At 30.9% G+C, this 25549-nt stretch overlaps 1 protein-coding gene across 1 annotated transcript; it reads left to right on the top strand.

Annotated features, from left to right (window-relative positions):
* Positions 1-18724: 18724 nt before the first annotated feature.
* LOC121220893 (uncharacterized) lies at positions 18725-22675 on the top strand. Its single transcript, XM_041100686.1, has 3 exons — positions 18725-19096; positions 19616-19674; positions 22556-22675. The coding sequence occupies exons 1-3, from the start codon at positions 18827-18829 to the stop codon at positions 22614-22616; spliced, it is 390 nt and encodes a 129-aa protein (XP_040956620.1). The 5' UTR covers positions 18725-18826; the 3' UTR covers positions 22617-22675.
* The last annotated feature ends 2874 nt before the right edge of the window (positions 22676-25549 follow it).

Here is a 25549-nt window from a genome sequence, read left to right as displayed (position 1 = left end):
TCAGGATAAAGATTAAACCCTGAACCATTGATTAAGGTAGGAGAGACATTATCATCTCATCTAACTCCCGTGATTATGTCAATATAACTTTGATCCTCCTTCCACATGAAATCGTATTCATTTTTCTTTGTGAAGTGAGTTTTATTTCATAGTTAAATAATTAATAATAAAGAAAGGAAAAAAAAATGAAAGAAAATATTAAACAAAAAGTTAATTGCACCAATATTCCTATATTATGATTTTACTTTAAATTGGTTTCTAAATTTTAAAATATTTTAATTACATCCTCAAATTGCAAAACATTTTAATTGCATCTTTAAACTATAATTTTATATCAATTAGGTCCTTTTATTAATGAAATAGTTAATTTGACCAAAAAATGTCACGTAAAGTCTTATATGACATAATTTAAAAAGAAATTTTAAAAAAAGTAAAATGTTGCCACATAACTTTTAAAATTAAAAACTAAAAATAAAGTAAAACTGAAAAAGAAAGAGTGAATGACAGTTATTTACAAGCTTTGAAAACCTCAAAACAAAAAATCTTACAACGTCCATTTAAAAAAAATATTTTAAATTATGTCACATAATATTTAACGGTTGAATTAACAATTTTAATAACGGGAGGACTTTAATGATATAAGATTGATATTTGAGAATGTAATTAGAATGTTTTAAAATTAAGAAGATAGTTTGATTAACTCTTAAACAACTTGATTTTTTATTTAGCTAGTTAAAATTAGTAAAGAAAAGATAAATGGATTTTAATATATTTTTTTTTGATTTGGTTAGTACGTGGAAAGGAAAGTAAATGGTTTGCTTAAATATCATATAATAATTAATGTTTTTCATAGAACAATAATTACAAGTGTTAATAAAGAAAGTAAAAATTAATTTGATACATTTGTTAAATAGTCTTACTAATTCAAAAATGTAGAAAATAAATTTGATAGCAAAATTAAAAAATAAAAAGAATCTTAAAATACTTAAGAGCTATAATAATAAAAAAGACAAATTAAAAAATAATTACAACCATTTATAAACAAAATAAGAAACTAAAAAAAAAAAACATCAACTCCCTTCACTTTTCGGCCTATGTAAAATATATCAATAATCCTTTCCCTTAACTTACTTAAATTTCCCCAATCTTAGTTTTGGGCTTTTTCTATTTTCTATTTTCTATTTTAAAGAAAAAATAATTTTCATGGTAAAGAAGGTTTCATATTATTTTGAAAAATATGAAATTCAATAATAGTATTTTATTTAGTGAATTTTCCGTTATATTAGAAGAATATAGTGATGCTAATTGAATTTCAAAATTCAGACGAGACAAAATTCACTAGTGGTTATATATCCACCTTTGGTGGTGGTGTTGTATCATGGAGATCAACCAAATAAACAATTATAGCAAAATTTATCACGGAATCAAAATTTATTGATCTAGAATTGAGTGGTAATGACGTTGAGTGATTGAAAAACTTCTTAGCAAGTATATCATTAGGCACAAATCCAACAACTTTTGTGTTCGTGCATTGTGATTGCCATCGACATAATAAAGTTTTCAATGATAAAAATAGACATATTTGTTTAACACATGATGTGATAAAGTAACTAAAAAGGACGGAGTTGTAATTCGTGGATTATATTAGAAGTGAATTTGGTTAATTCTCTGGCTAAAACCCCTAGGGGAAGAAACTAGTAAATGAAACATCGAGGGGAATGAGACTATTGCAAAATGGTGATATCAACAACAATGAAAACTCAACCTATGTGATTGGAGATCCCATGAAATAAGTCCATATGGGTAAAAACGAAATAAGTTTATTTGTTAAACACTTTAAAAATTATATCCCTACTATGGTGTAAATAGTTCTAAAATTGCAAACAAAGTGAGGATAAGTAAAGCTCTTAATCGAATCTATTTCCTTTATAGGTAGGGCATGAATATGGATGGATTGATTGGTATGAGTGTGAAATAGAACTATTTCTATGAGGTTTATGATAGAGTCTCTAGAACACTCATGAAAGCCAAGTTTGAGCATGGTCTATTAGCGCACAACTGCATCGAACAACAATAGTATATGTATAAATGTGATTGATGAGAATTTTAGTTTACATTAAGAATTCTTGATTCATAGAAACTTTGTGTTTCACTAATTATTCTGTAAATTACGTCTCACTTTTTCTAGTTCTGGTTCATAGTTAAAAAGACACCAGAATCATACATTATATCTAAATAGAAGTACTTAGCAAAATTTTATCGTTGGTTTTTTTGAAATATGTGCGGGGGAGGGGGGGGGTTGGAAAAATTGAGATACTTTAAAAGAACCAAATCTCACAATCCTTAAGACCATTGTTTATAAGCCATTATATTTTATTGAGTTAATAAGAACTAAGTTGAAAGTATGGACTCGTGTGCATGAGAAGCGAGCTGGAAAGTGTAGTGTAAATTGATGGATTTCCCCTACACCTAATATGTTGGATTTACTTTTTACTTAATTTTTGAGAGTCTAAAAAAAAGTTAATTATTTAACAATAAACTACTTAATTGGTAACACTTATATTTAGCTAAGTTAAAAATAATTTAACTGATTGAAGCCACCTTTGAATTATTTTTAAACTATTTTCAATTAAGTCAAATTCACTTTTTATTGAATTTTTTAGTGTACAAGAAAAGTAAATTACCTAACTAGTAACATCTATATTTATCAAGCTAAAAATAGTTTAGCCGATTGAAACCATATTTAGTTAAGTCTAAATTTGTTGAACCTTTTCTAAAACTATTTGAGCTAATCCAACTCCACTTTTTACTCAACTTATCTTTACAATTTTTAGCTATTTTAACAGGTAGAAATCCTATAAATACCTTAGTTCAATTTCATAACACACACATATTAAAAAAAGTTTTCCTCATTTCGCTTGTACTTTCCGTTTTCTTGAGATTGTTGAGTATTTTTCTATTATGATCTATTTATTCTTGTTCTTGTTTTATAAGGGAAGATATTGTTGAATCTTGAGAATATGCTATACAGTAAAATATCCTTAAAGATAGTACCTAATACATCTCAAAATATTCAACTTATATTTTTAATTTATTAATTTGGTGTAATATTTGCCACGAGAGAAGATAGATTGTCTTGTATTAAATTAGCCCAAGATGCAAATGTATGAGACTTATGGGATGGAGGAAGGGCGAAGCCAGAAAATTCTTTTAGGGGGTTGAAATTAAATTGTAATTTTTACGATGGTAAAAATATAACTTTCAAATGATTAAATCAAAATTTTATCACTTTTAGAAAGGCCAAAGCGTAATTTTACTTTTACTATTTAAAAATTTTAAAGGGCCAAAATAAAAAAAATTCCATTTTAAAGAGGACCGTGCCCTGTCAGTCCGTCTAGATTCGCCCCCTGGTGGCATGTTGAGAAAATTTGAGCAGCTTTCGAGAGGAGAGATATGAGGCAATATCGAGTATCTCATTGCTTCCTTATCAGCCATGGGATACTCTGATTTTGAAGCATACACCTTCAAGTATTTGTGCTATGAAAACCGATTACAGTTGGCTACTTTTGAATAGTATAGGTTTTGGACCTAATAGATTTTCATGGAGAGCTATTTGGAAAATTCGCACTCTCCCAAGATTAGATTATTTGCTTGGAGATTGGGACATGAAATTTTACTACGGCTGCTAGGATTGCACAAACTGATCTTTCTAATGAAGCTAGTTGCAAAAGGTGTGGTGGCCCATATGAAAATGTTATCCATGCTGTAAGAGATTGGCCACAGTAAAGGGAAGTTTTATAGTTGAAAGGGCTAAATGAGGGGCTGTTAAGAGGAGAAAAGAGAGAGTGGATTGTGTCGAAGGAGCTCTAAGGCCTATGGATTTAGATGCTTCTTGTTATGGCAAATTCGGACTGCCCAGGTTGAGGATGTTGTGCAGGTATGCAACTCCTATACTTTTTGAGAGGGCTACAAGTATCAACGAGGAAATTCGCTTGCTTAATTATACTAGTCTTGAGAGAAAAGTCGGTTGGACGGAGCCCTCCGTATCAGAACTTGTCTAAGCTGAAGCAGTACAGGGAACATTGCATCTTTGCATGACTCCAGGATATGCGAATGTGTGGTAGATGGCGACGCCAATGCAGTAATTTCCATGTTGCAACATGGCTAGATGGATATTTCTTTACTTGGACAGTACCTCAGATGTTGGACCTCAGTTTCACACATCTCTCTTTTCAATTTAGCAGCTCATATGATTATCCTTTACGCATTTTGTGGGGCTAAATGTATATCTTGTCTATCTTGTCATGTCATACCAATGATAAAGGGACATCTTCTATAAATATCCTAAAAAAAAGAAGAAGGGATTGATTTCCTAGCACTTTAAAATTATTCTGAGGAATCAGATATTTGGTCAGCCTATTCTCTTGTCTTTGTCTAAGCTCTTGACTTATTTAGGTGAATGAATTTTCATCACACCACCATTATCTCTTTCTCATCAACCTCCCATATATATATATATGAAATAACTTGCATAAATACAAATAATTGAGTTTGCATATTAAAGAAAAATAAAACCAAAAATCTAAAAATAATCATGATTCAATAAAATGCAAACATTTTCCCTCAAATTGATTAACTTTGGTGGGTATGTATCTTTTGGTAATTGACTAGTCAACACTAGCATGAATATGTATATTGGATGGAGATAATGGTGTCCATGTTTTGTTTAGTTTAAGGCGGGTTCCAGAATCAAGACCCTGAAACCTCGCGTTTTGGGGGCATGCATGCATTATGTTATTGGATTACCCAATCTTTAATTAGCTGAATTGTGCTAATAATCCCAGGCTATTATTAGACTCCACATGATTCGAACTCTACCTCTACCTAACATATATTTTTATTACAACATCTTCCATCCCTCCTGTTTTATGTTTAAAAAAGAAGACAAATATGTTTGCAAGTCAGATGAGTAAAATGATGGCTTAGAAGTATAAACATGCCAATGTGTTTTCATATATTGCTTTAGATTTATCAAAAAAATTCAATTTCTTTTCTTATGTTACACATGAATTTATAAATAATTATTTTATTTTTAAAAAATATAAAAAAATAAAAATGCTGCAAATTTATATTTTATACTTTTTCAATTTTTATTATTTTGATATATGAAAAATCGATGTAAATACATTAGAATTATTACAAACATTAAATAATAGTAATGTTATTTCGAGTTCTAAAATTATAATAAAAACAATAAAGCATAAAAAATATCTTTTTTTTAGAGGAAGTTGATGGATTTTCAAAAATAATTTAGAAAATAGATTAAATTGATAATTCATACCAAGTAAACATTTTGAAAGTAATTTTGATAAAATTAAATTTAAAATGCAAATATCATAATATTACCTCTTCTTTAATCAAATAATAATGAAAACCGAAACTTGTTTGATGTTAAAACAAAACTATCAAATAATATTAAAATAATAAGTTTAATTTTAAAGTAAATTAATATTTTAATTTTTTTATTAGTTAATAATTTAATCATTATATTTCAAGATTTTATAGATTTAAAACAATGAGTTTTGACTGAAGAGTATTGAATGATATAACTTTTTATGTGATTTTAAAACGATGTCTAGTCTCTAGTTTGCATTTTGAGTGTAAATGTATGTTTCGTCTTGCCTAGTCAAAGATTTTTTTTTCTTGTTTCGATTCTTATTTAGGTTTGTGTCTTTATTGGTTTGTGCACATGGAGACTGATTTTCAATCGCTATTAATTCATAAGAAGGAAGAATTTGAGTTAGTTCTAGATTCGGAGGCAGTGGTAATCGATGAAATAGACTACGATTTATGATTGGTTGGAAAGTTTTTGGGCGAGAGGATCATTAATTTTGGGGGCATGGAACAAACAATCTTAGCTTTATGGAGGCCAATCCAAGGCATCAACATCGAACCGGTAGGGGATATGGGTTTATATTTAATTCGGTTCTTTCATATTGTGGATCTGAAGAGGATGGTTTCATAGCTCATGGTCCTTTAACAATTGTCTTCTCCTTATTCATCAACTAGCGAAGGGAGAGAATCTGGAGGAAATCAAGTTTTTATACGCTGATTTTTGGGTTCAAGTTCATGATTTGCCCTCGTGTTTTGTGTCGGAGACCCTTGCTAAAAGTATTGGGAATCTCATGGATCAGTTCCTTAAGTATGATGTGAGTAGTCAGAGGAATTTTCTAAATAATTTTATGAGGACCCGTGTTCGTCTGGATATTTGTGTGCCGCATATGCGTAAAAAGAACATTCGAGCACAGGGAGGTAAGTTATTTAATATCTCTTTTGGATATGTAAGGATACCTGTATGCTACTTGTGTGGAATTATTGGTCACAGTGAATCCCGTTACTGAAAGCTGTTGGATTCTCCTGAAGGAGGACTAGTTTAGGAGTGGCCCGAAGAAATTCGGGCTGAGGCGGGTCAGCTATCCAGATCCTCAAACGTGTAGTTCCGACGTGAAGGAGGTTCCCATGAATTTCGAGATTTTGATGCTATTTCTAAGGAGAAATATTCAATTTCAAAGTTGGCAAGAATGGATTTGAAGATAATTAATAGTTGTGCATATTTCCCAAAATCTCGTTTCTTCAATGCCTTAGTCAATAAGTCAACAGGGGTAGGCTAGGGGTCTAAAAATTTGCATGAGCCATGCAAAGGGCATGCTACTTCACACTAAGTTCTAAAGAAATGGTGATGGAAGTCGATGAGCTTAAAAAATGGCCTCACGATGAGTCATTTTTATCTCCCAACTCGTTGGTTGGCTTCTCAAAGGGTGATGGGGTGGAGTCGGCTACGGGTGAATCAGCAGCTTCTGTTTTTGTATCGGTCGGCCCTGAGGCCCGTTGGACGCCATGAATGTTTTAGCTTGGAAATGCCAAGGTTTGGGAAATCCTCGTGCAATCACTTCTCTTAGGGGTCTTGTAATTTGTAATAAACCCGATTTTCTTTTTCTTATGTTGACTCTTGTTTCGTCTAATAAATTTGAAGAATTACATGTACTCTTTTGAAATTTGATTCGTGTTTGTGTGTTGATAGATTAGGTAGGAGCAGTGCTTTGGCTATGTTTTGGAATACTACTTTTAATGCCAATGTGTTGAGTTACTCAAGGAGCCACGATAATTTGATTATTAAAGATAGTTCATACGGCTCTTAGAGATTAACAGGTTTCTAAGATTTTCAGGAGCCCTCTCGTAAGCCGACTAGTTGGGATCTTCTTCGCTCTCTTTTACAAACTTATAACTTGTGGCAGTGTCTAAGGGACTTCAACTATCTTCTTTTGGAAAATGATAAATGGGGGGACACGCCTTATTACCTTTAGGCATGGTTAGAAGGGTTTCGTAATTGAATTTTTTAGTGTGGACTGACGAAGGTGCCATTGACGGGGTTCAAATATACTTGGGAACGAGGTAGTGGTATGGATACTTTTTTAATGGAAAGACTTGATAGAGCTTTCTTCAATCAAGAATGGGCATAGATATTTCCTTTTTACAACCTATTCAATCTTGTAAGTTGTGTTTCTAATCACAATCCTATCAAGCATGTGGCTACTATTACAGTTCCACTCAGAAAAAGCGTCGCTTTAGATTTCAAAATCACTGGCTAACCCAAGAAGGTTTCTTTGATGTTATTTCAGCTAGTTGGTCAAGTTTTGTCCAACTTAATATATTTGAGAAAATTTGTTATTGTAGTACTTAGTTAGTGCAATGGTAGAGTTCGACAGATAGTTTTGTTCATAAATCTAAATAGTTGAAGGAGAGGTTAGACATTTTGTGGTGAATGTAACACCCTTACTCAACCCATTCGCCGAATCCGGGTATGGAGTGTCATAACTTAACTGGATTTGTCCTAACCACAAATTTAAAATTAGCTAATTTTAGAGACAAATTTTATTGCTCATTGATAAATAATCTTACAATAGAAATCCTAAATTTAAATTTAAATTAGCTACCAGGGACAAAACAGAGATGACGTCGCAACGAGGGGTTCTTTGACATTGTGACGACACGATGAAAACTTGGACAAGAGCGGCCACGTTTCTGACAACTAATTAGGGTTTTGTTTCCTAATTAAACCGTACTTGCTTCAAGGGTATTTTAGGCACCTAATACCTTGAATGTATCCTATATAAGTCACATTAGAGGAAGTCGACCTAGACAGACATATTTATTTACACTGTTTTCTTTAGTTTTTAGTTTAAATTTCATTATGTTCGTTTAATTGGAAGATCCTATTTCGAAGTTAGACAATCATGAGCAGAGGATGTTCTAGAATCGCGTTATTTCATCGATTGATTCACGAGCATTCTCTTATCCTTATTCTTCTATTTATATTTCGTTTATTAAATGTTTTAATCGAATGTTTGTATGAATATTTGAACACATTTTGTGTTTAATATTTATCCCACATGATTTGGTTGTTTTGTTAATTTATTGATTGAGTAAATAATAACCTAAAATTAAGTGTTTATTCATGGGACTTAGTATACTAGGAAGTGACACCCCTAGTAGAAAATTTAGACAGGTGAGACCGAAAGGGTATCCTGTTGAGTAGAACTTGTGCTAGTGGTGAGACCAAGAGGGTATTCTTAGCTAAGGTTGGTAAATATTTAATTAAGGGTAATTGTTGACTTAATTAATAATTAAGGTTGCAATTGATTCTAGGCTGAGGGGGCTCGCATAGTCGAAACTGATAGTTAACTTAGGGTTAGTTTTAGTTTAAGTTAAATTAATTTATTAATTTTATTATTGTTTTGGATTTGCACTAGTAATTCGTAACTTGACTAGATTAGTACTTATTTTCTGTGATTAACTTAATAGTGATTTTCTCCAATTTGCAATCTCTTGGGTATGATTCTCGGAATACTTCTCTAAGTATTTCGTTGTAGACAAACTATATTACAATTTGACCCCGTATACTTGCGAACACCGCTGCCTATTTTATATCTTTTTGTTGCAATATTTCCAGTCCAGATAGTTAGTCAATAATGGAAGGCAAACATAAGCTCTTTTTATTGTCAGAATATCAAATTTAGCCTTTAGTGTTTACACATTCTATCAATTTGGTCTTAGTTTTTGTAAAATACAACAAATAATAGCCAACTGGTTCCGTGTCTATTCTGAGTGCAATGGTTCTCCGTTAGTTTGGTTGGTCGAGTGTTATTCAACAAAATAGCTCATTACAGGACTATTCCTCAAAGTCCCTGAATAGCCATTCTTTACTTCATCCTCTGAATAACTATTCCAAGCAACTCAAAATATATATTTTTTTATTATTTCCATTTTAACCCAACCAAAAACCAAAAGGAAAAAGAAAAAATGGTAAAAACAAAAATCATTCAACACTTTCCCAAGAGGGAACTTACAGCAAATTGAAAAGAAACTCTGATTGAGTTAATTCACAGTCATTGCAGATAGAAGTTCTTTAAATTTTTGGGTATTCAATTGGTGGTGAATGGTGGATGGAAACGATGGGCATGGTGGTTGACGACCAGAAACTGAAAAAAGGACTTCTAATTTCTGGGTTTTTGAGAGAATGAGACACAAGAAAGGAGAGTGGACATTGGCAATTGATGGCAACAGATGATGTCGAAACCTTTTTTGATCTACTTATGTTTTGAAAACGAAAATGGGAGTCGCCACCAATCCTTTTTATGAGGTGTGATCGGATCACCTCATAATTTGATCGCTTAAATTAGAGGTTTTATTTACGAAAACAATGATTTTTTGTCTACAAAATTTAGGAAATGGGTTCGGGAGTCGGTTACGCACGAGGAAGGATCATCACCCTCATTACGTCCAAATTTGGTACCTAATTGATTACTTGATGTCTTAATATCAAAAATTGAAAATTTAAAAAGATTTTAAAATGCGATCCCTTCGTATTAAGATATTTTAATAGAAAAGACTTTATTCTGAATTAATCGAGAAGAAGGATCATGCACATGACACCTTTAGTTTTCAAAAATTAGAAAAATCGCCGTTTAAATCGTTACTTAAATCTCGTTTTTATATTTTTGAAATGGATATTCGACTATTTCGGTTTTAGTAAGAAGCCATACTCCGTAAGTTAGGAATACGACTTTTCTAATTCCAAAAATAATGAACATTTTCACTATTTAAAACTTTTACCTTTTTATGCATCGTGCAAAAAGAAAAAAAACAAACGTAATACTTAAAATGATATGCATTTTACTTATTCAGGCATAATATACACATGAATAAATGCTTAAGCTTAATGTATGATATGATGATAGCGAAATATAATATGGTCATGTGGGTAGAACATTTATATTAAAATGATAAATAACAAATAAATGGATAAATACTATAGTAATAATAATGTAAATATGACAATAATAAGAATATTAATTCATGGCCTTAATAACAAAATAAATAAAGTAACTTTCAAATAAAAAATAAAAAATAAAAAATGAAATGAAAGGGAAGTATAAGTAATATCAAATTTAAATATTTAAAAAATAAAAGAATAATAAATAAATAAATAAATAGGAAAAACAAATAATGTTAAATTTAAGTATTTAAAAAGTAAAAGAATAAATAAATAAATAAATAAATAAAGTAATATTAAATTTAAGTATATGAGAAATATGCTTAAAAAAATGATGACAATATTCACAAATAAAAGGAATATAAACAATAATTTTTTAAATATATGAGAAAGAGTAAAGAAATAAGAAATAAATAAATAAGTAGATAAATATAAAAGAAAACAGTTTAATAGAGATTAAAAATAAAGGACTAAATCAAAATTGAAATGAAATTAAGGGTACAAATTAAAAAGAAAAAATAAATAAATGGACTATTAAGGACTAAAACGTAACACGCTAAAAGGGACAGGGACCGAGTTGGAAAATATCCAAAACTTCCCTACACGCATCATTTAGAAGGACCAAAATTAAAAAAAATTAAAATTTAACGGGATAAATTTAAAAAGAAAAAAAACAGAAATAGGACTATTGAAAAATGCTTAAAAAGATGAAGAACCAAAGGCACAAATATCCTCCTTTTTAAAAACACGCGGATTCTGAGGTGGGTTGGGTAGGTAATCGGGTCGGCCCCAAAACGACGTCATTTTGGGGCTTAAGAACGCCGACCAAAATGGCGTCGTTTAGCAAGGCTATAAAAGCAACAAAAAAAATTAAGAAAAAAATCATTTATTCCATTTTTTAGAAAAAAAAAAGCTTCCTTCTCTTTGTTTCTCTCTGGGCATAGCCTAGAATTTGCCAAGAGGATCGTCGCGGCCACCAGTCGTTGGCGACAGGGACCGCCATCCCCAGTGGCTAGAAAAAATCAAAATGCCCCATTTTTCTCGCTTTTTCGTGTAGAACTCCGATTTGGAGTCTAAACTACCAAAATCTAAAGCCAAAACCCCCCAAAAAGGAAAAAGAACCCTTCAACTCCTGACGGCAGAAAATCGACCACTAGGTGTGTTTTTTTCTTTTCTTTTTATTTTATTTTTTATATATAATAACAGATTCAAAGAAAAAAAGGAAAAATAAAAGAGATCACCTTTGAGGTTTTTTTTAATTTTTGTATTTCGATTGCCTTGTTTTTGTTTTTTATTTCGATTTCTATCCCTAAAAAAACCCCTTCTTTTACAATTTGTTTTTAGGCTTTTTAATAGTCATTTTACAATTATTTTTTTTAATTTCTACTGTTTCAACTGCTCATTCTTGCGTGTTCTTGTTGTCCTTGCCGATGGTGGTTGGCGGTGGCAGAGGCTAGGAGTGGCAGCGGCGCTAGGCTAGGGTTTCTGAAAATGTTTAGGCTATTGGGTCTGAGCCATTAGGGTTTTTTTAATTTTTGGGTTTTCGGGCCTTGTTGTAAATGAACTTTAATTGTTTTTTGTTTTATTTATTTTGTTTTGTTTTTTTTTGTTTGGGCCCAGACGAAATTGGGCTTTCACAAATGACAACATGCAAGATGAAATTTTCGACATGCAAGCAGCAGATGACAGCAAAAACATTGGTGAGAACCACAAGTAATTAATGTAGTTCTTAACTTTTGTGACGAATTTTAGGAAAAAACTAAGATGGGAAAGAAAAAGAAGAGAATCAGATGATTCTTCTGGGTTGGTTATAATCGAGGTAGCGGCAAAGGCGGTGATGGTCGTTGCCGAAATCTGGACTTTAATAAAAGGTTTTCTGCCAAACAATGAGCATCCCCATAACGTCCCAAAATTTGAGAACTTAATTGTGAGATTCTACAGTAATTAATTCCTATATCTATAACTTTGTGTTCTGCTATCGTGTTTAAGGTCTAGAGTTTGAGTCGCATCGTTAAAATTTTTGTTATTTTAAAAGCAACCCTTAATCATGCATTATATAGTTAAGTTCAATTCAGTGTACACTTATATCAAGAATGAGCTTATTAGTTCATTGGTTAAGCATTTGTATTCCGTTAGGTCTCGTGTTTGAATCCCGGAGTACGCGATAGGGAATATTTTTGCTAAGTGTCAGAAGTCTGATGGGAAGTTATTGGAATCTTAATTTACCATCTCTTTCTTCTTTTTATTCTTTTATTTTTTTCTATCGTTCTTCTTTTTTTTCTTTTTCAATTCTTTTATTTTTGCTTCATTCTGATTGTGGTCGTAAGCAAATAAGGTCTAGTCGAAGTTATACACTGTAAATCACATCAATCGAAAGGCTATTGAGTAAGTCGTTGTCAATTTGTTTGTTTTCACGATTTTCTCCTTTGTTCTTCGTAACTTGCTCTGAATCGGGTGTTTGAATGTATTATGAGAATCTTTGATTGATGATGGTTTGTTTTATTATTAGGCGAAAGTATCGGGGGTAGCGAAAAACAACACGCCAATTCCAACGATCATCGTTGATATTTTGGTAAGTATTAGTTCTGTTGAAGGTTTCATGTCGAAACTTTCAACATAGCGTAATCGAGAATTATTGTTAGTTTACTGGTTTAATTGTATAATTGGATGGTTATGTTAGGCTTTGGAAGTCCCTTACGTAGTTTATGCATCAAAACTACTTCAGGTACGTACCAAAAACCCTTAATTTCATGAATTTTAGACTCCAAAAAACGTGGTTGTTGATGCCACACGGCCAGAGGCATAGGCGTGTGCCCAGGCCGTGTGTGGCCATGTTAGTGCAGGGTTCGCAAGGGCAACAGACACGAGCGTGTGTCTAGGCCGTGTAACTCACTATTTGTGATTTAAGACCACACAGTCAGGGACATGGGCATGTGCCTAGGCCGTGTGAGGCATATAGGCAAGGACATGGGTGTGTGTCCAGGCTATGTAACTCACTGTTTACGTTTTAGAACCACACAGGCAGAGGACATGGGCGTGTCTTCAAGCCGTGTGAAGCACAAGGGTAAGAACATGGGTATGTGCCCAAGCCGTGTGAGCCACACAGGCAAGGACATGGACGTGGGTCTAGGCTATATGGCATATAAATAGGGTCTAAATCTTATTTTTAAGGCCATGAATGTTGTCCAACACTAACACTGACCTTCCCAATGTATGAATGATCTGAATTTGATTGTGTAGGGACTCTCTAATGCTCTATGATTGACATATGGATAACATAACTATATTTGAACTGTGATGGCTATTTCTGACACTGAATTGCTTTATCTATTTGTGAAATGAATTAGAATGACTGAACACATGTTGTGGATATTTTTACTCTACATTTGCATGGCTTAGGGTATTGTGAAGAAGGAAGTAATCTGTTCTGAATTAATGGCTAAGCCACGATGCGTATAAATATGATTCTGGTGCTTTGTCGTATTTTTTTATCTAGCAGCTAAGCTGCGTCTCTGTAAACGTGACAAACAGACACTCTATAGTGTGTAGGGTTGGTTGGATATTGAACACCCTTAACGCTGTGTTGGGATGGCCAAAGATGGTGTGTAGCGAATGGAGGTAGGAATAATTGCATTTGAATTTGATATGTTCTGTATATGAAACTAAAATTGCTTCTGCATATGTAGCTGATATGTTCTGTATGTGAATTGAAATTGCTTCTGTTACTTAACCGAATCTTGGGATTCAGGAATTACCTTATAAATGTGTTCCAATTGAATGGACGTCTTTTACGTACTGAGTTCACAACTCATTTTGTTACTGATTGGATTTCAAGTGGTTCTCAGACTTGAACGGGTCGGCGCTGCGGGAGTTCGGTCAAGCTTTTATCTTTCCTTTAAATACTTATATTAGGAATTTCAATAGTCTAAGATATTATGATATTTGGGAAGATCATATACTTATTTAATTGTTTTGATGGATATTATATGATGAATGGTTCTTTTTTACTGCGTTATAAATGTGATATTCCTAATATCGATGATATAACTCTCTAGACTTGTTCTGGACGTTCAGGCCGAGTTTAGGGTGTTACAATTTTGTTTGATTTAAAAAAGGAAACTAAAGAAGATGATTTTCTCGAAAAAAAATATGAATGATTCATCTTTCAAAGGGAAAGGGAAAGTTTGAATTAAAAAAAGAAACAAGATGATTTTCTGGAAAAAGATGAACGGTTCATCTTTCACAGTGAGAGCGAGAGAGCATTTGAGGTGAAGGAAAGGATAAATTAGAAAAAGAGAAAAAATCAAAAATAAAAGGAAAAATAACTTATATATTAATTAAAAATTGCTATCTTTATTAAATATTTTACTATTTTTGTAATGGCCTAAATTCAAGGTTATCAAAACAGTGGTTTCGTAACCACAAATCCGATTTAAAGATAAATTTATTTTAATATTTTTGCATGAATATTGATATGATATGAAAATCATATGAACATATTGATAGAAGAATTTTACCGATTTAGTGGTTAGTTAGAAAAAGAAATTATTGAGGAAATTGAGTTAAAAAAATAACGAGACCTCGATCTCGTAAATTTATGAAAAATAAATATTCATGAAATGTTAGTAATATGGTATTAAAATTTCGTTAGAAATTTTTAATGTTTGGGTAGTCAATTAAGTGAAAATGACTAAATTGAAAAAGGTGTAAAAGTTACTAGAAGGATTAAATAGCTCAATTGGTAAACAAGGAGGGACATAATTGTAAATAAGCCCAAAAGAAGATATTTTGGGCGGCATAAGCTGAGAAAAATCAGGGAATTAGTGAAATAAGGGTAAAATGGGAAAATAATAAATTTTTCTAACATAAAAATGAGACCAAATTGGAATATCTAGAGTTTTCTTCATATTTTCTTCAATATCATCAGCAACAAACGTCCTAGGGGTTTATTAAAGCTGGTAATTCATAAATTTTGCACCAAGTGAGTTAATCCTTTCCTTTTTCTTGTAATTTTTGTGTTTTTAAGACTTTTACAACTAGGTCCTATTACTAAATTCATTAGTTTTTGATTTCATGAATAAAATTGAAAGTCACCATGGTTGAGTGCTGTAATTTTATGATGAAATAGCACGAAATTAAATCTTTAATTTGTTTATGAGATGATTTTATTAGGTAATTTCAATAGAAATTGATTTGTAGGACCTAATTGTGAAAAAGTTTGGAATTAAAGTCTAGTGTTAAAATTCTGATGTCCAAAGGTTATAAAGTAGTTTAAAGTGATGGAATAAAGTGTTAATTGAGAAAAATTAGCTCAATTGTGAGGTTAATTGACCAGGGATAAAATTATCATTTATTGAAAGCTTAGGGGAAAATGGTAATTAACATCATGCACTAAAACAGTTTGGACAGCAGCAGTAGGTTAACTTTGAAAAATCACCATAAATTGTGGAAATTGAATTAGAGGATTAAAAAATATTGAATTAAAGATTATTGAGTCTAGTTTCTCATAGAAGAAACAGTGTAATCAATGGAATTATAAATTAGGAGATATAATAGATTTTGTGAGACAATGTCAGAATAAATTCGGGTTCCCTGTTCTGACTTTGGAAAATCATTAAAAATTGTAAAAAAAATGGTTATGAGTTATAATTTATATGATTAGAATCCTTAATGAGCCTATTTTTAGAAGAAACAAACAGAAACATCATCCGAATTCTGTATAATGAGATAATTAATTTTTAGTGAAGAAGAGTTGAAACTATTAGATAGCAGAACAAGGATGACTTGAAAGAATAAACTGTACTTATTGGCTAAACCAAAAATTCTGAAAATTTTATGGTAAGAAGATATGTGAGTATAGTTTTGGGGAAAATTAGTGGATTTTAATTTGGAGTTCCGTAGCTCAAGATATAAATAATTTAGTGACTATGACTCAATGAGACAGCTTTGAATGAACTATAAATAATAATGGAATTATAGAGAATGTTACATATGAACATGAAATGTATTAGATTAATGATTAAATTTATTTATTTAGATCTAGAAAATTCAAATACGAAGCTAGATCAAAGGAAAGAAAAAGTTCGGGATTAGTATATTTTTGTTTACGAACAAGTATCGAGGTAAGTTTGTGTAACTTGAATTATGTCTTAAATGCTTGAAATGTATGTTATTGATGTGAATATGATTTGAATGTTCATTGTATGGAAATTTATGAAACATTGATATATTTGATAAAAAGAGGAAGAAATCCCGGTTGAATGGAAGGAAAATTCGATGGATCTCTGAAAAGGAATTGACGGTAAAAAGGATCTAGCCTGGACGGGTGATCCTATCCTAATATAGCCCTCCCGAAGAATATGTGAAAAATGGATTTAGCCCAGACAGGTAATCCGAATTAGGGTTTGAATTTAGCCTGGACTGGTATTTTAGATCCAAGCTCATTAGAGTAATTGTCATTGCAGGGGATTTAGCCTGGACTGGTAATCCCGAAAATACTCTATGAGTTTATATTACAGGGGATTTAGCCTGGATTGGTAATCCCGCTGTAAGGATGAGGTTCGCGGGAGTGTGCTCTCTGAAATAGAAATGTGCGCGCACATGAATACGAATTGACGGACCCGGATTTTTACACTAAAGTGTACCTCTGAAAAAACCATTGAAATTCCGAGAAATTCAACGGGATAAATATGAAAAATTAACAAGGGAATGAAAAATATTGAATTGATGAGCTCATCAATCATTTATCTTTGTAATGAATTTATATGATGTTATTTAACTAATGCAAAAGTTGAGTTTGTATGTGATAGGTATATGTTTATTTGAATTGGATGTGTACTTGTATTATTAAATGCTGGATGTCTAAGTATGGTAAGTATAATTTCTGTTGCATGAACTTATTAAGCACCATGTGCTTACCCGTTCTCATTTTCCCTGTTTTGTAGTGCTCGGGAGCTCGAAGGTTGGAGATTAGTTGGAGCTTTATCACACTATCAACTCATATCTTTTGGTATATGAAAATGACTTATTTTGAAAGAATGGCATGTATAGACTAAATACCAATATTACATAGACATGGATGTTTGTAACTTAGCTATTGGCATGGCTAGAGTAAGTATAACTTTGAGATTTTGCGAAAAATTTCTTATGGTTTCGATTTAATATCAATTTGGTCCTGATGTATGTTTTGGGCTTCGGAGGCCCATCTAAGGGACGTCATGACATGTTTCAATAAATGAATAGTATTTAAACTCGTAATAATAGAAAATTAATTTGGTAAAATCTGGTAATGCCTCGTATCCTATTCTGGCGATGGATACAGGTAGGGAGTGTTACAATTTTATTGAAGTAATATGAATATACATATTACATATTGAATAATAATTATATTAAATTATGATTAATTAATTTATTTATTTTTATTAAGTTATATTTAATAATAATTTTATTAAAATTTAATAATAATAACAATAAGCATCTAACTAATTTTTTTATAAGGGTACTTTGGTCATATCAATATTTTTCTTTATGTTATTACAAATCTATTCCACTCAACTAAATACAAGAATATTATTACAGTTGTATTCCATTTCATTCAACCAAATAATTGAATTACTGGTTACAACTCTACTCCATTATAACTCTATTCCATTTACCCCAACCAAACGTGCTGTAAATATAACTTTAATATTTTAATTTAAGTAAAAAAAATTTAAGAATTAAATAAAAATAAAAATCTAAAACCATTCAAACTATTTCCAATGAGATTTAAAAAAAATACAAAACATCCAAATCTAATTCCTATCCAATAACTAATTCCATATCCAATTCAATCAAGAAAATCGTATTCTATTGATAACACAAATCCTCAAATTTAATCAGCATCCAAAGTGTGTTTTATATAAGAGCCTCAACTTTTTTATCTTCAATAATAATTGAGATAGGAGATCTGTTAATTCCATGGTGGGTGGCGGATGGAATTTTTTTTAACTATGATTTTGTAGAAGCTAACTCTTTGGCAAAACGGAGAGCACTAAGCACAACGATGCTCTCCACCATTAATGGTGAGAATTGGTGCGACAAACCTCCACTTTGACGCTTGAGAAATTGAGAAATAAATCTAGATTAATTACAACAAATAAACGAATATAGAATTTAGATGAAAATTCTCTTCATCGAAAAAAATCATAATCATTAGAGAAATTAGTATGTAAAAGTTGTTAGAGTTTATATACTATTTTCTTAACCCAAAGGTCTAAATACATCCATACTCGAAAGACACCTCTCAAACATGAGAAAATATAACTAATGGTCCGTTTGTTTGCTTGTATTTTATTTTTTGGAAAATATTTTCATCACTTTCCACTGTTTGTTTGGTTGAAAACAAATTCCCACTGTAAAAGCTTTTCCAAAACACGGGAAAATGACGTCTTTTTCTGGGAAAATGTCTTATACTTTTTTTTTTCGGTAACACATTTTCCAAAACACGGGAAAATGACGCCTTCTTCTCCCTTTTCCTCTTCCCCTTCCCCTTCTCCTTGGGTTGCAAATCAGTCCTTCAATAAAAGCTGGGCTCAGCAAATTGAAGAGAGTTACCAATTGCATTCGGCGCTGGCTTTGCGAGTTTCTTCGCTGGCTGCTTCTGCTGCTGATTCCAACTTCTTGGATTTCAATTGTGATGCTAACACCAACAGAGTTTCCTTCTCCTCTTCCTCTTCTTCTTCTTCTTCTTCTTCACCTCAGCATGTGTCTCATCGATTCTGGGTATCACTTCATTTTTCTGTTTCTTTGAGTTTACTTCTTTTTGTCCTTGAATTATTAGTTAGTAAAGGGTTTTATGCTTTATGGTTGATGGTTAAATTTATGTTACTAATTTTTCCATGATTATGAGGATAATTGTTCCATTAAATATTGGATTTTCTATCTATAATGTTTATGCAATTTCACCTGGCCATTTTGTCCAAGTTCTCATGTTTATAATTTTTTGGAATTAAAAATCTAAGTGACCATGTCCTTCGTAGTTTTTGTGATGTTTATCTCTTGTTGGTTGAACAATGTGTTTATATTTAGAATATTTCTATGAAACCATATTCTTTGTAATGGTAATAAAAACATTTTTCGTCAAGTTTAAGCAGGCAAATAGTATTTTATGTAGGAAAAAGTAGTTCTGGATTATTTTACTTGGTGGTTGATAAATTTTACATCCCAATGACTGGAGTTCCTTTGGTTCAGGTAAATGGCATTCTGTTTATATTCTTATAATTGTTGTTTTCTGCATTCCAGGTTGTTCCTACTTTACAAGGCATGGGAATTGGGACAATAATAGTTAAAAGGATTGTAAGGTTTGTTACTCTTATGTTTCTACTAATTCTGAAACTTTTAACTGAAGTATTTGTGTTATCAAATTTTCCCTCGACATATATGTCTGCTCCATGTAAGCATGCAACTGTAATATTGTCTTCTTTTAAACAAAAGCCAGTGCTTGCATGCATACCTTGTAACACCCCCAACCCGTATCCCTTGCCAAAACCGGGTTACGGAGCATTACCGGAATTTACAGATCAAACAGACAGAAATCTCAAACATTTTATATCATTGAAACAAGACATCAAGGCATCATTTTAATCCAAATTATACACTTTCCAAAATTAATCTTATAACTTCATTTACAATCAAACCACAAAATAACTATTATTTAGACACTCTAGGTACATGCCAACACAAAGAAATAAACATCACCATATTTGAGTTCGGGATCGTTGTTGGATGCTGAATCAACGATCAAACTTAAGTACTTAACCTGCGCACGGGAACAAACCGTACGCTAAGTATAAACTGAGTGGTATTTCTATAATCCGAATATTTAAAAATAAAATAATAAAATATGTATAATAAAATGTCAAGCACAATTGAACATTTAAAACCATACAATACTCAATTATCATCACTTGCTATATATAATAGCTTTCCACAATTTGTTCACATATCATTTAAACAATGGCACTATCCATTCCACATTTAATTCATGAGTATATAACTCGTGTATTCCATGTATTTACAACATATTTCACATTCTATTTTCAATTCACTATTGTTTTTCACATTCTATTTTCAATTCGCAATCTCATATTCTTATTCTTAGCCCAAAGTAGATTTTATAGAACACACCGGATATACGGAACAAATACAGAGATGCATTATTATGCACTAATGAACAGAGAGCACTGAAGTGCTATACAGAGAGCACAGATGTTCTAAACAGAGAGCACTGACGTGCTAATAATCAGAGAGTACCAACGTGCTAATAATCAAAGAGCACCAACGTGCTAATAATCAGATAGCGCGCTAAAATTCCTTAATGGCATGCCACTAATATCCCAGTAGTTCTAAATTCCATCTACTTGGGCATTAAGGCTGAATTTTATACATATAAAAAATAATCCAATTATCATATTTGCCCAATTTCACATTTACACACACATATATATATATATTCATAATATATATTCTAATTCAATTCAACCAATATAATTTCATCACAAATCAAGACAATCCATTACAATTGTAAAACACAATAATTCTCACTTCAATCACTTACCATAACATATAATCAAAATACAACAATTAATAATTAGTTTCGGATTATAGAAATACAAACCAGGAATTCCGAGCTATTCCTCGTCGACTATATTTTTTCCCCTTTTTAGTCGAGAATTCCGATACAACGCTAGCTACGGAATTAAAACAATTAAAAATCATCAATACAACACATTTCAATCTCACATTAAATATTTTAATTTTTACTCAATATTTTCCTAAATTTTAATTTAGTCCTTGAACCGAGACTAACTTTTATTCTCAAAACTAATTTCATATTTTCATTCCCTTCCCACTTTAAACTAATTTAACTCTCTAATTTCACCATAAATCCCTAATTTCAATATTCTCTCAATTTAATCCCTATTAATTCAAAACTTATGTTTTATTTTACAAATCAATCCTTTACTAACTCCTAACTTAAAATTCAATCAATTTAACCCCTAATTCATCAATTAATTCAACATGAACAACATCTAAAAATTTACTAGCTTTCAAAATTTCAATTTAAAACAAGTAGTATTTGGTTCTAGGATTCCAAAAACATCAAAATTATAAGAAAAGGGATTAAAATGAGTTACCAAATTAAGCTTGAACCTCAAAATCCCAATTATCCTTTTTTTCTTTTCTTTCTCCCCTGTTTTCGTTTTGATATTCTGTTTCTATTCTCTTTTTCTATCTTTTATTTCATTGTTTCTTTTATAATATAATATAATATAATATATAAACTTAACTTTTATGTAATATTATTATAATATTTAACTTTATATTTTTAAATAAAATATCTATTTATGCCGCCTTCAACTTTAGAAAAAGACATAATTTCCTATTTGGTCCTTTTAACTTTTCTTTAATCTATAATTAAACTTTTATCTCTGTTGCAATTTAATCCTTTTTCATAATTAACCTCAATTTAGACAAATTCACTTAATTAAAACTTAATTAACTAAACAACTAACTTCCTAAATATTTATCATAAATATTTAAGAATCCAATTTACCAAAATGGAGTCTTGGGAATTGTTTTTTTCAATTTTATCCTTTTTAATCAATTAACCATCGAAATATTAAAATTTCTTAATGAAACTTTAATACTATCCTAATGACACTCCGTAAATATTTATAAAAATATTTACGGCTCAGTTTATAATATCGAGATCTCGATACCTCATTTTCGACCCAATTTACCTAATAATTTCTTTTAAATCACAAAATTCACTAATTCAAAAATATTTCTAAAATCACGCTTAACTTATAATTATTAATTAATAAATTTTTCTAATTTTTTTCATCGAATTTAGTTATCTCAAATCACTGTTCTGACACTACTGAAAATTGGGTTGTTACATACCTACTTCTTCTAAAAATGAGTATCATGTCACTTGCTTCAGAATCATAATTCTTATAGTTGAATAGTAGGTAAATTCTATTTGCTCTAGCATTTATTCAAGTTTAGCTGTCTAATATAAAATAAATGCCTCAAGAGTCCGAGTCAGGAAATGCACAATGGAGATCACATTATCTTGTTAAATCTTTATTCTTAATCTGCAGTTTGTGAAATGTATACTGGTAGTTACTGAACTTATATATAGGAGTTTAACATTTTTGTTCTTACCTTTGCTTCCAGAATGCTCACAAGTAGAGATATTTATGACATAGTTGCTCTTTGTTCCAAAAATGAGAGGTAATTCTTGTTATTGTGCTGAAATGTCATAACCTATGTGTTGTCCTCAGTAAGTCTGTTTCATATCCCCCTGGTTTTATTGGTTTTTCCAGTATGCTGCCTCTCTTTCTTGCTTTGAAACATGTTGCAAAGTCCTTCTAACAAAGGCTGGCCAGGTGTATTACAATTGGCTGGCATCTTACTGATTGGTTTTTATGATATCTGGCTCAATGGCTTTCTTCTGCTACCTTCACAACAAATCTAAAAAGGCCTTAAAATTTATTAGATAGGTGCTTTCATTCTTTCATTGAACTGCATAGTTTATCTCATTCAATAAACATCATCATATAGACTAGTTGCAAACAAGTTATGTAGAAACTTGAGATAATCAAGGAAAAGGGGGTTGTCGAGGTTTGAATCCTCGACCTAGTGTCAACCAAGACTTGAAAGCAACATAAGTCATTTCTCAGTTGCTACTACACCAGTGGCTTGGTTACATGGAAAGTTGGGATTGAAATATTTATATATATATATATACACACACATATTTATGAGGTTACTTTGGCAGGGTCATTGATGAAATGATTTGTATTAATTGTTCTTGAAAAGCATGATATGTATAGCTTATTTCAGGTTCTTCTTCAAAGCATGTGGATTCAGAGATGATATCTTGGGCTTTACTACGATGATGTATAGTAGGACAGTTTCAACTACTTGTTTTGAAGGTGAGCGAATGGTTAAACAAGCTGGTCGAAAACTGTTGTTAGTTCTATCACTCCAATTTCCGTTAGCATCTTCCAAGACAAGTAAACCACAAAGTTGAGCCGCATTAAACATATGGATTTAGAAAGGCCGAGAAATTATTTCCTTTGTGCATTCAAGCTTCAGTTTCTTTTTTATCTTAGAAGATTGCCCTTTTATTTTCTAGTCACGTATTGATTTTGAAGTATGATGTATGTAAGTTTAGTTTTCTTCAATTACACTTGTTGGTGGACCGAAACGGGTCGAGTTCGTGGAGAAGCTGAAACAAGAAATAATTCGGGCTACTCATCCAAAATTTGTGCTTATTATTCATTATCTGTTGTTTTTTATACAATGTCTAGAACTACTTATAGTTTCCACCCCAATCCTTAAATAGGAGGATAATGCTTTTCAAATGCATTTTTCTTTGCATTTGCAAGTTTATCTTGAATGCTGAATGGGAGTGAAGGGTCTTCAAGTTTTATGCATGGCAAAATGTAAGCTTAAAGGACTTTGTCTAGTAAGTAATTATTTTTGGGACATATGTGATAACTCCAAGTTCCAACTATTAAATGTGGTGTAATATTAGTTATGCACTTGGACAATGTTGTTGTTATTATGTGGTGTACTACTAATTATGCATTTGAATAATATTATTAATTTCTAGTATTAATTGTGGTTTGGAAGCTAATTTATAATTATTCAATCCTTGTTTTTTATTTTTTATAACACAATTACAAATAATTTATTTGACTTTGGTTGTTTTCAATTTATGACGGTTAATATTCTAGCTTAATAATTGAGTATTATTATATATTTAATTTAATTTAATTTAATTTAATTTATTTATAAATAAATCATTGCAATATATGTAAAAACAATTTAAAATATAAATCTATTAATATATGCAATAACAGTTTTTTCGGAAAATATTTTCAAGAAATCTGCCTAACAGCAGAAAATATTTTACACAGATTCATTCAAACACCAAAAAAGTAAATTATTTTCAGAAAAATAAATTATTTTCCAGAAAACATTTTACTAACAAACAAACGGAGCCTAGAAAAGAAAAAGAAAGAAAGAGAAATCAAATACAATGGTCGATACGTAGTTGAGCTCCCCTTGCTTATCTGCAAATATGGTGTGAGAATTGTGACATTTATAAGAAATAGTTTCCAAATTTATAAGAAATGCATAGATAATTTCCATATTTAATTCTTGGTAATTAGATATACAAAGTGTTTATTGAAGGTAAATGGTTTTTTAAAATGATATAGTACTTCAACTTTAAATATAACAATTTTGTCGATGATGTTTTTATATATGAACCAAAAATATTTTATTTCCCAATTATGTACTATGCTTTTATCCCTTTCTCTTGTTTTCAACACATCATGTTTATTAGTATAATTAATTTATGATTTATCACTCAAAATATATATGTTGAAACTTTTCATGATCCATGTTAGGGGCTGTCTTTCTCAATAATATTCTCATTCTTTCTCTAGGAGTGTAATGTGCATTGCCACTATACTCAACACTTATTGATCTATATAAAAATATTTAAAATATAATAAAAATAATTATATTGTGTATTAAATTTAATCATTTTAGTACTTTATTTAAAAAATCTTTTTAAATTTTGCTTTTAAATCATCATTATAAATTGAATAAATTTTAATTGATATATACATAATTAATATGTAAGGTTAACCATCTTTCCTCATTTTCTAACTAATTTAGCCCATATTTTCAATCAATCTCATCAACAAGGATGCAAGTTGGATATTCTTTGTTAAACCTGTCTTTGGCTACAATATTCATACTAATATTCTTTTGAGTGAATTTCGAAAATACATAAAATAAAATAAAATAAAAACTTTTTTGAAACACGAATATGAAAATCATGTAAAAAGAAAGTCTTGTTTTTGTTCTCGAGCAGCAATAGACACGACAAAATCAGGCACTTTCAAACCAAACCAAAATTAAGTAGATAAAAATATTTGTTTGGTTTGTACGAAAAGATGAGAAAAGATGGAAAGTTTTGGAGAAAATTGGTAAAGTTTAATTTTTTTTTTAGACATAAGTTAAATAAATTTATGGAAAAATGCTTTTTTTAATACTTCTTTTTTGAAAAATTTTTGAATAATAAAAAAGATTATTTAATTAAAAAAATTAGACAGGTGGTGCAAGTTGAATGGAGTAGAGGTAGAAAAA

The sequence above is a fragment of the Gossypium hirsutum genome, chromosome D09 (assembly GCF_007990345.1).
Source record: "Gossypium hirsutum isolate 1008001.06 chromosome D09, Gossypium_hirsutum_v2.1, whole genome shotgun sequence".
Classification (NCBI taxonomy): Eukaryota; Viridiplantae; Streptophyta; class Magnoliopsida; order Malvales; family Malvaceae; genus Gossypium; species Gossypium hirsutum.
This window is presented reverse-complemented; position numbering and strand designations above follow the sequence as displayed.